Here is an 11,589-nt window from a genome sequence, read left to right as displayed (position 1 = left end):
GTCACAGACCCACCCAAAAAAATAAACCAAACTGGGTTGCTTAGGGACACCCTTTAGGTATCATCTTACCAAAGCTGCTGCTCCACATCCCAGTTTCCACTCCAGCACGGGACTGGCCTGGTCACCTTAACATCATACACATAGAGGAGGAACTGTACCACTATCCAACCCCACCCATCTCTCTGTGCTGCCTCCCTGCCCACAGCCCGAGGGAGGGCTGCAAGCCCAGTCAGAATCTGATTGACTGGCTATTTGGGAGCAGGCTAGACTGGGCTCAAATTGTAGGGGTTTTAGTCCTGGTGAAGGGTTAGTGGGCTGACAAGGGTGTGTCCCTAAGGCCAGGGAGAAGCTCCCACCTCTGTCAGACAAGAGCAGGAGCAAGGAAGATCAGTGTTTAATGTAGGGGTTCTCAAGACAAAATTGTTGGTGGCCTCAGAGTGTGGCCACCATGAACTCTTGCTCGTGGACGCTCTGACAAATTTTCCTAAAGTACTTAATTAACTTTAGGAAAAACAAATACATATGCACATGTCCAAATCACTGTAGTGTATTTATGTAGGGTTGGTGGGGGGGAGAGACTCAATAATAAAAGTAATGTACAGCTGTATTTTGGTGCCCCGGCCCTCGCTGCCCCCTCTGCCCTCCCCCCCACCTATTGCCTGTAGTCCCTGTTGCCCCTTGCTGCCTTCCCCGCCCCCCCTGCTGCCTCTCTGGGCTGCACATCATCTCCTGAGCCCTGCTCCCCCCCCCCCCCCCGCAAGCTCTCTTCTGCAGCCTCACACCCCAGGTTCACCCTGCTCGTTGCCTCTTGACCACAGTGCCTGGTAAGGCCAGTCCTGCTGAAGCCCTGCCTCCCTGGGATGAAGCCAACAGCTGGAGCCCATGGCTGGAGCCAGGGGTGGAGGGCCTGAAGCCCAGAGTCCCGTAGCTGAAGCTGGAGGGGGTGGGGGGCTGAAGCCCATGGCTGGAGCCATATGGCTGAAGTGGAGCAGGGAGAGGGTGAGCCTATAGTTGAAGCTGGGGTGGGTGGGTGAGGGTGGTATGTGAAGCCCACCATCGGAGCCTCTGGCTGAACCAGGTAAGGGGGGGGCTGAAGCTCACCCCCAGAGTCCTGCAGCTGACGAGGGGGTGGGAGGAGCTGAAACCAGCCTCCAGCTCAATCAGGGGATGGGGCTGAAGCCCACCCCTAGAGTCCTACAGCTGAAGATTGGGGTTGGGGGCTGAAGCCCTCCCCCGGAGCCCTTTGGGTGCTATAGGTTCTTTGTCCCTTTCCCTATATTTCCACAGGAGACTGTCGTGGCTACAGGAAAACCCCTAGTAGCCTCATGCGGACGCAGTGGCCGCATTTGAGAAATGCTGACTTAAAGCATATGGGATTGAAGATCTGACAGAAAAATTCTAAGATTGGTGTCAGAGCACAACTGATGTGGGGAATAGGATTTTTGGGTGTAGAATTAATTGCTGGCAAGCAGATGTAGGGGTAATGAACTTCTTTCAGGCTACCTGAAGCAGCTACAGCCTGTGGAGAAACATTGGCCATCTTGCCAGGCTTCAGATACAGTGAAATAGTGGGAGATGATGGCCATTAGGGATTCAGGAAACTTTGCAAGAAGGCAGGAAAGGGGGAATTGCAATATGGCTAACTGAAAGCATTAGACAGACTGTAAAACCATGATTTTATCTTAAGTAAATCACTGTTAAAACAATGAATTTTGGCTGGTTTTTATTGCTTTTTTTTGTTTTTGGCCTTATAGTTTATGAGTCTTTAGGGGACAGATTAGGTTTTCAAGCTTTTCTCTGCAAATAAACGGGCTAGAAACTTTAAAACATTAAAAAAAAGTCTGAGATTGTCACATTCACATGACTCTAGGAGCTTTGGATCATCAGATATCACAAGATTCATTATAAAATTCTGAGATTTGGCAACAACACCCTGCTATGAGTCCTTTAAGGCTAAATGCTTTTGTCACAATAAAACCCACAGGGTGGAGAAGGGGGTGTTAAAAGTGGACAAAACTCAGCAAATGAAAATTTGCAGAGTTAGGGTCAGATTCCCTCTTCTGAGAATAAGGGGGAGTAGGATTGCATATCTATGTGGGAAGACATCTGCACCAATTTTAATTCCTGATCTTCACTATCCTTAGCAGCACATATCCCTCATGAGCTTTGTTACCACTGGCCCTCTTACCACTGAGCTTTGTCCTAATCTTAGCAGGGTCAAGGTAAGGAGCAAAAAGGTTAATGCTGTAGAAGTACTTCTGCCAAAGGAATTTCTTTCAGTTTTGGAGGGGAATAAGTAATGTAATGTGGCACTTCCTAGCTGCCCTCTCATGTCCTCTGCAGACTCATTGAACCACACATCTTTCATGACATTGCATACTTGAACTCCTTAAGTAAGTGAAGCATGTAGCACAGCTGTTCCACTTCCTGTTGGTTTTGGGGGGGTTATGACTTATCTTATATTCATTGGCTCCACAACTTTTCCAGTGTTTGGTTTGGGGGGGGAAAGAGATTTAAAGTTGAACTTCACATTTGGAATTTTCAGGCTCTCCAGAGGTTAGGGGTTTTGTTTTTTAGTTAAGTCTCTCCAAAAGTTCTGTTACATCTGCTGAACTCAAATTCTAGCTTTGGAAGTTTCCATGTCATAAATTTAGTTTAGGTTTTAAAGAATTTATTAATAATGTCTTGTCGATAAGACTCCCTGTGGAATTTCCACCGACTCCAGCAGAGCTTGCAAAACCACATAAAATTGGGGTGTGTGTGTGTGTCTGTACGTATGTACGTACATACAGCTCTTTCGGTCCCCCTTATGTGGGTCTCACAGTTCTGATCCATTTACCCCCAGTGCTGCTCCTCAGAGGCCCTGCTAAATCAGAGAAATATGGGTGGTTTTTTTAGGCTAAATCCCCGGAAGGGTGTTACAAATCTAGCTGGCAGTGAAGAGGCAATCAAGTGCAGCTAAACTTAGTCTGGCTAAGAACATAAGGTGGTTTGGGCCCTCTTCAGGTGAGGGAGAAACAGGGGTTGGATTTTCTTTTGCTTACGAAGGGTCCTTCTATGATTCTTCTCTCTAGCTACCTTTGCCATGCCAGAATCCTGTTTCTCCAGACTGCTTCCTTTCTCCCAGTCTCTTGTGTGCACTCCTGGGGGAATTCTGCAACAAAAAATTAAGAATTCTGTGCACAACATTTTAAAATTCTGCATATTTTATTTGTCAAAATAACACCACAATCACACCAGTTTCCATTATTTTTGGTCATTTATTTCAAAATACCTGTCAGCGAGTATGTCTGTAACAATACAGACAACAAAAGATTCAGGAAATGTTTTTTTTGACAAATAGATTCCTTACTAGACATATTAATACAGAACTCAGAGTAATAATTCATTTAAACTACAATACAGAACCATATTTCCCACACTCCTCAGAGGCAGTGCAAAGGCTTGGGGGAGCCAAGGGTAATGGAGGAGCTGAGGGAGAGGGAAGTAAATTGCTGGGAAGGAGCCTGCGTGTGAACATGGAGGCTTGTTGGGTATGGGTGGGAAAAGTATGGAACAGGCTTTTTTGGGGGTGGGGAGGGATTGTAAGGGAGCTTCCCCCATGCAGACCCGGGCTGACCCCTAGCATGTCCCATTCAGCCAGGCACATCTGCCCCTTTCCCCATGTGTCCTTGTTCCCCTGTCCACGTGTTCCTCTACCCCCACTCAGGCACTGCCTCCCCTGGCCATATGTGGCTCTGTACCTAAGTTCCCTGTAAGCTGCATGGCTGGGTGGCTGCCAAGCAGGCTATCAAGTGCCTTGCAGTTCAGGTGTCCCTCCCTCCGCCCCACTGCCATGCTGCTCCTGCCCTGTCTTGGAGCTGCTCCTTGGAGCCTCCTGGTTGCTGTGCAGAGATTTGGGGGGGGGCAGGGGAATTGGTGTTGATGTCCGGGTATCCTCCCCTGCCCCTGTACCTCATCTCCACAGAGCAGTGGAGACGGGACAGGACAGGGCTCAGGACAGAGCTGCTGCTATGTCTGAACTTGCTGATCTACTTAAAAGGGCAGCACACTTAAAGTGGCATCAGCGTACTTAAAGGGGCAATGCACATCTGTCTGTCACACATACACACAAGCTCTGTCTTTCACACTCACCTCCGAACACGTACTTACGTTGTTGTTACTACTTCACACTTCTTTCAAAGTGTGTTTTAGTTTTTTGACTAGTCTATGCATTTCATAATTTTTATTTCTCTTACTTTTAAATTTAATTCTTTGAGTAGTGAGTTCTAAAATGCATAACCTGTCCTGGCTAGAGTAATTATCCATATGGTAACTTTAAAAAAATATATTTTATCTAGGTTTTTGGTTTCTACTGGTGGTGCATATCCGCACATTACCTCAATATGGTGCACATAACAAAATTCATTCCACACATGGATGGAAAAAATTTAGAGGGAACACTTCTCTGTACCCGCTCCCTCTGTCCCCATGTGTCTGTGCCCCCATCCAGCCACCCCCTGTCCCTATGTAGCTCTGTAACCCCTCCCCCATCAACATGTAGCCCTGCACCTCCCTCTCCCCTGTGGTCCTGTGCCTCCACTCCCATTCGGCCCCTGCCCCAGGATGTCACTGGGGAACTTGTAGTAGAGAGTCTCAAATTTACAACATATTTCAGTGACAAGCATACAGCAAAATCTCATAACTTCATACACACTAACAATCTACATATTTGAACAGAACAATAAATTTCAGCAGATCATGACTTTTAATACTTTACATGGCATGCTTTGTATGAAATGTAACTATGACAGGGGTGAATATGGGGGTTCCAGGGTGCTGCTTTGAGGTACAGAGTGCCACAGGTGCTTAGGCTCCCTATGTAATGAATGGGGAGAGATGGGTGCCTGAGAATGGGATCCACAAAAGCCAGCATGCTAGGTGGGAAGATACTTAAGCTAGTCAGTGGGAGATTCTGATCAGAGTATGTCTACACAGGGACAAAAGCCACTGGACTGGGTCAGCTGCAGGGATAAAAATCGCTGAGGCTGGAGCCTGAGCGTCTACACTGAAATTTTTCAGTCCTGGAATCTGAGCCGTGTGAGCCTAAGTCAGCTGACCCAGGCCAGCTGTGGGTTTTTATCCCGTGTAGTAGGGTTGCCAACTGTCTAATCGCACAAACCCAAACACCCTTGCCCCACCCCTTCTCCGAGGCACTGCCCCCACAGCTCCCATTGGCTGCAGTTCCTGGCAAATGGGAGCTGTGGAGTCAGTCATCACTGTGCACAAACTCCCTGCGTCTAGGAGCCAGAAGGACATGCCGGTCACTTCCAGGAGCCGTGTGGAGCCAGGGCAGGTAGGGAGCCTCCCTCAGCCGCACTGCGCCACTGGATGGACTTTTAGCAGCCTATTAAAATCTCCCAGATGGCTTTCAATAGCCACTGGGAGATTGATTCCGATTCCAGAAGACTCCCAGTCAATCCAGGAGCATTGGCAACCCTAAATTGGTCCCAAGCTCTGGCCTCTCTCAGAGGAGTTAGGCACGTAAGCTCAGGATGCAGGGAGGCACTGTTCTTTGCTTGTGATTTATTGCAGCTGTAAGGTGACTAAACTATTTGTGCAGCAGGTGCTGATGCCTCCCTTATATCTTTTAGTCCAGTGGTTAGAGCACTGACCTGGGATGGGGAGACCCAGCTTCAGTCCTCCTCTCTGCCTCACTGAAAAGATTTGAATGAGGATCTTGCACTTAAGAGAAAAATACCCTAACCACTGGGCAATGGATATTCTGACGTGAGATTCTCTCAAGTTGAAGCTATTCGACTTTGGATAACTTATTGTAGTGCAGCAGCGCCACTATAGTTAAGGTTGTATCACAACCTGTACTTAAAAGTAGACCTCTCTACGTTTTCTACAATTGATATACTTAGTCTCATTTTGTTGAAATTTGATGTGCCTTAGAAGGGTGAAGGATATGGGTTAGTGACCCAGATCCGGAGTCCTTTGAAGGGTTCTGGACATATGAGCCCTGAAGAGAGTCCTTTTTTAAAAAAGTTTCCAGGTGGGTTGTTTTTTTTTGGTTGGTTTTTGCTTGTTTGGAGTTTTTTGCATGGAGACAGAGATTAAACTATTGACATCATGGGGGTCAAAATGGTCTCAGTCTATCAAGTTTTACCCAAGGTAGTGCATGGCACCTGCTTAATCTTTGGGGGACCCAAACTGAAAACAGTATTTAAGAAAATGTACATTTTTACACTGTACATGCACCATTACCGAAAAATGCCAGAGTATCCCAACCCCCCTGCACCCCACAACTCTGCCAGTGTATCCCGACCCTCCTGCATCCTCCAAAGTCTTTGTGGGGCAAGTAGATATGTGAATCCTTCCTGGGAAGGGAGACCCATTAGAGGCTGGAGGAGTAGAGGGAGAGGGTTTGGGGCTTCAGTGAGTGGAGGGGTGGATGGGAGGGGTAAATAGGGATGGGCAGTAGGGGATGTCAGGCAGCTTGAGGGCTCAAGTGAGGGAGGTTTGGGGGGTAGGGAGACTGGGGGTGAGTAGAAGAGAACTAGGGAGGGGCATGTTAACCCCACATTCTTCCCTCCTATATGTGTATGCCTAGAGCTTGGGCACTATAGCTCCTTTTGGGAGGGGGTTTGAACCACCCTAACCACCCTCTGATATGAGCTAGGCTATGGGGGGCCTTACTCCTTTGGGGGTGTCCGAGCTCATCTCACTACCCCATGATCGGGGAAGCCATGGCCATCTGCAAACATTGGACCTTCTCCTACTCAAGTGAGCCAAGCTTGCCCTTTTGGGAGGGGTCTGAGACTCCCTTCTTTCCCCCCACGTGAGCCTGGATCTGGGGAAGTCCTGTCCCTTTGGGTGGGGAGCTGATAATGGTATACATTATGCATATCACAGGCTCTAAAGCACTCAGGAGGGGGATGGGAACTTGTCACAGAGCAATTATTTCTCACTGCATTCATCTCCATGGAGTGACATTCAGTGTTGATAAATGTAACACTGGAAAACATAAGACAGGTGTTTCCAAAGACAGGTAGCACATAAGGTACTGGCACTGTCATTTCAAACCTGACTCCTGAGGGAAAAGAAATGTGCACTGCCAGGGTTGCCAACGTGTAGGCTTCTGGGCAATTCCTAGATTGTGAAGTTGCAGAAGTTGTGGGAGAGCAAGGAGTATGCCACGACACAGAGATTGCTGTGTCTGGTTCGAGATGTTAAGTGTAGGACATAGTGTATATAGCTGCCTAAATGACTACTCACATCACATCTTTTCCTGTTAAAAGTACTAGGAAATTCAATAGCAAAAAAACTACATTAACACAGAGCTAGGGTTGCTTGGCTGTAGGTCATCCCCTTCCAGAATGCTGAGTTGAGCAAAACTCGAAGTTCAGAACACCAGGGCATGCAGAGTTAAGGTTGCCCATGCAAACTTAACTGCACTCTTTCAGCAGTGCCCCACTATGCCCCATTAACAGACATACCTTTACTCTGCCAACCCCACACTTGCTGAAATGTGCAAGCCTTTCACCTCCTTTTACAACCCGTTCACTCTCATCTATAGGATTCCATCTAATGGTATTGAATGTCAATGACACTGCTGTCTGGTGGTTAGAGCACCCATGTCTGGGATGGGAGACCCAGGGTCCAGGCCCCCGGTTCTAATCACCACTACATCATTTAACCACAGTGGAACAGGAGAGACTGAGGGAGCCCTACATCAGAATATCCCATAGCCCAGAGGTTAGTGCACTCTCAAGTGGTGGGGGGCTCCTGTTCAAATTCTTTCTCCTGCTCTGGCAGAGAAGGGAGAATTGAATCTGGGTCTCCCACATTCCAGGTGCGTGCTCCAACTATTGGGCTAAAAGTTATAAGGTGCAAGGCAGTAGTGGTTCCTCTTACTGCCATTTTGGGTGAAGCAAGGCAAGCACCTAACTCATTCCCACAAGAAAGGCCTCAGTCACCCAAACCACCTGACTCCAGATGGCTGGTTCCCATTTGTGGATTGCTAAGAAGAGAGAGCCACTTATCTTGGTGAGGGGCAGGACTTCGGCCACATCCCTCTTGTCAGCAGCTCCCATTGGCTACCTGAGCTTTTGTGGATTCCATTCTTAGCTGCCTATCGCTCCCTATTCATTGTATAGGGAGCGTAGCTTGACTTTATGGATTGCAGTGTTGTTCCTGTGACTTTCCAGGCACCTAAAAGTTAGGCACTGCGATGCTCAGCATTGCAAGGCTTAAGCCCCTTCATAGATCTCCTCCTAAGATACTTACTCATTGTAAGGGTTGCAGAATCAGGGCCTAATGAACATACAATGTATTAAGGTACTTGTCACTACCCGTGTTTTTATGGCTTGATTTTCAGAAATGCCGAGTACACACAACTCCATTTCAAATCAGTGAAGAATGCAGGTGCTCAGTACTTCCGAAAATCACGCCTTTAGTCTCTGAACTGGTGGACTTAAGACTTATTACAGTACAGCATAACAGATAATGGCTGATTGTTAATCAGAATAGACAGGATTGTAATTGACTTGATAAATTCAATCTCCCCCCGGAGCCGTTATAATAAATGACATATGGTGAAAATAATTATATGTATTTCTATAGAAAATAGTCATTTAAAGTTAGAGGTGTACTTTCTTGTTTAATTTGGCAGTTTATAGTTAAATCTCAGAACTATCTTTAACATGCAAAACTATAATATAGGAAGTGGAATGTATTAGATGCAAGATTATACCATGGAGCAGAAGCCTAGTTACAATCTTTTTCAGCTGTTCTAGGTTTTTGCATGCATCAGGGGTGGTTTGGTAGGTCATCCTAGATGCTATCAGGTTTTGCTACTGCATCCTGGAATCCCAGATGGTGCCTACTGGTACCACACTGTAGAGTGAAACTCTAATAATCTTCATGTGCTAGGGCTCATCTGCACAGTCAAAACAACTGAAGCCATGTTTACACTATGGGGACCATAGGGGCACAGCTTGTGAGCACCTTAGCTATTGTCGACCTAAGTGTAGATCAGGCCCGAGTTTAACAATGTCTGTTAATTTGATTTGGCCGTAATAGCATTTAACGTACATTAACGTGATGCATCTGAAGTGGTGGCTTTTTACCCACAAAAGCTTATGTCTGAATAAATCTGTTAGTCTTTAAGGTGCCACTGAACTCCTTGTTGTTTTTGTGGTTTAGATTGACCCCTTTGTATTATAAACAGGTAAGTGTAAGCTCCTTGGAGCAGAGATTGTGATTTCTTTTTGTTTGTACACCCTCGCACACTTCAGGTGCTACCAAAATAATCAGTCAATACAACTCGTGAAGAGCCAGATCCTGATCTTACACCATCCTTGCAGAAGTGAAACTTTTCTATCGTCTTTGGAGTTACTCTTAGTTACTGATTTAACTAAGTTCAGAACCAGGCCATAAATGGAAAAAAACTTTAAAAACCCAAACAAACAAACTACAGAAGAACCTCAGAGTTACAAACACCAGAGTTATGAACTGACTGGTCAACCACACACCTCATTTGGAACTAGAAGTATGCAATCAGGAAACAGCAGAGACACCCCACCCCACCCCACCAAGCAAATACAGTACAGTTCTGTGTTAAATAAACTACCAAAAAAAGGAAAATTTAAAAACAGTTTTGACAAGGTAAGGAAACAGTTTCTGTGCTTGTTTCTGTTTGAGGGTTAAAAACAGCATTTTTCTTCTGCATAATAAAGACTTAAAGCTGTATTAAATCAATGTTCAATTATAAGCTTTTGAAAGGTTTCAGAGTAACAGCCGTGTTAGTCTGTATTCGCAAAAAGAAAAGGAGTACTCCACAAGTACTCCTTTTCTTTAAGCTTTTGAAAGGATCACCATAACCTTTTGTTCAACGTTACGTACTGCTGAGGTTCTGCTGTGCGCTTCTGCTCTACTCCCTCCACACAAGCTGGACCAAACAGTGTTATATGACCTGCTTCGACCACAGTGGACTCTAAGCAACTATTTTCCAAGTCGGTTACTTTTCTAGACAGAACCCTCTAAACACAGGAGGAAATATTTTTAAGCTCCACAGCCAGGGCAGAGAATTGTTTGGGGGCGGGTGCCAAAGAGGAGCAGCACATTTTAATCTTTTAGACGTTACCTTGAGTCATCTAGTCTAGCTCACGCCTGCAATAATTTGCATTAGTTTCCCAGGCCGGAAGAGTGCTGCGTAAACTCCAAGCCTTCTCTTTTTCCACAACAGCAGTTGGTTCAATAAACGATATTACCTCACCCCCCCCCCGTCGCTCTAATACTCTGGCAGTGGCAGGGCTACCCTCCCGCGGCCGAGAACCCGCGCGAGCCTCTTTGCAGTGCTCGGAGAACCATACTAGGGACCGTTCACCCCCAGCCTAGTCGACCGTCTTCAGCCGAAGGCCACGCTCAGGCGCAAAGGTGCACACGCCGCTCGCTCACACCCACTCCCAAGCCTAGGGCAAGGGACGCACAGCCCTACGGGGGCACCCGCTTGCTTACGGGTCAAGGGTCGCTGCCCCGCGGGCCTCACAGCCCGCGCCACGCCCATTCCCCCAGCCGCGCCGGGCCGGCACTGCGGGGGCGCCCGCGGCTGCGCTCCGCGGCCCAAGCCAAACGGGCCTGGGGCGGAGGGGACGCCCCCAGCCTTCTGCCGGCGCTGGTTCATCGGCATGGCAACGGAGCCTGTCGCGAGACCCGCCACCCAGGCTCACAGCTCCCGTTCGCGCGCACAGGCCGGGCCGATGCCGTGGCGAGACGCCCCTGCACGCGCCCGGCGCCGCTCGCGGGGTCTCTGAGCCCCGCCGCAGCAGCCAAGCGCCCACCGCCATCCTTAGCTCCGCCCCCGGCCCGGCCCAGCGGCGTAGAGGGGCAGAGAGCGCGGCGCGTGACCGCAGCCTCCCCTGAGGCGGATCAGGCTACAGCCACGTGACTTCCTCTCTCAGTCAGGCTGGGGTCTCCGCCCGCTGTGGGCCGACCACCAACCGTTCCGAAATAAAATGTGGCAGCTGAGGGACCGCTCGTCGGCCCAGAGCGGTGTGTTCTCCCTCTGCATCCCGTGCTTCTCCTCCCCTGCCCAGCGTCTGTGCTTGCGTTTCATTGCTGGGCCTTGGTTCGGAAAACTTCGGGCATGTTTCTGGCCGGCCCAGCGGACTGTTCTAACCCAGGGTTAAGGTCTACCGCGCGCCGACTGTGCTGGGGCTGTACCATTTGGGAAAGGGGAAAAAGCTGTCTGGACCAACAGAGAGAAAATTGACACCATTGGGGGCCAATTACAGGGAGCCTAACACTGTCACGCCCCTGCGGTTAGTGGTTTCTCCTTGCGAGATGGGTTGGCCCGAGGGGCGTGCCCTCCTCCACCCCCCCCCCGACTCACTGTGGTTGAGTCTGGAGGAGTCACGTGCTCTTCCTGCCCGGTGCGTGTGAGGATGATGGCTGCGCTGTTGGGCTCGGCCTGCCGGCTCCGGCCTCTCTGGTCCCGCCTCCTCCGGCTGCCGCGGGGAGTCGCTGCCCACCGTCCCTCGCCCCGCGCTGCCGGGCTGGCGGGAGCCCCTGGCAGGTGAGTGCCCGGGCTCGCTCGCGGGGAGG

At 48.9% G+C, this 11,589-nt stretch overlaps 1 protein-coding gene across 1 annotated transcript in view; it reads left to right on the top strand.

Moving 5' to 3' along the window:
• Nucleotides 1-11,399: 11,399 nt before the first annotated feature.
• The window catches only part of LRPPRC (leucine rich pentatricopeptide repeat containing), a 168,059-nt gene continuing 167,869 nt past the window's right edge, over nucleotides 11,400-11,589 (top strand). Inside the window, exon 1 of the mRNA XM_084625253.1 lies at nucleotides 11,400-11,560. Coding sequence (XP_084481379.1) covers nucleotides 11,430-11,560 — 131 coding nt within the window. The 5' untranslated portion in view covers nucleotides 11,400-11,429. The remainder of the gene's footprint in view (nucleotides 11,561-11,589) is intronic.

This window comes from Lepidochelys olivacea (assembly GCF_965140295.1).
Source record: "Lepidochelys olivacea isolate rLepOli2 genome assembly, chromosome: 3".
NCBI classification, from domain to species: Eukaryota; Metazoa; Chordata; order Testudines; family Cheloniidae; genus Lepidochelys; species Lepidochelys olivacea.
The sequence above is the reverse complement of the archived record's forward strand: the minus strand, read 5'-3'. Positions and strand labels throughout refer to the sequence as shown.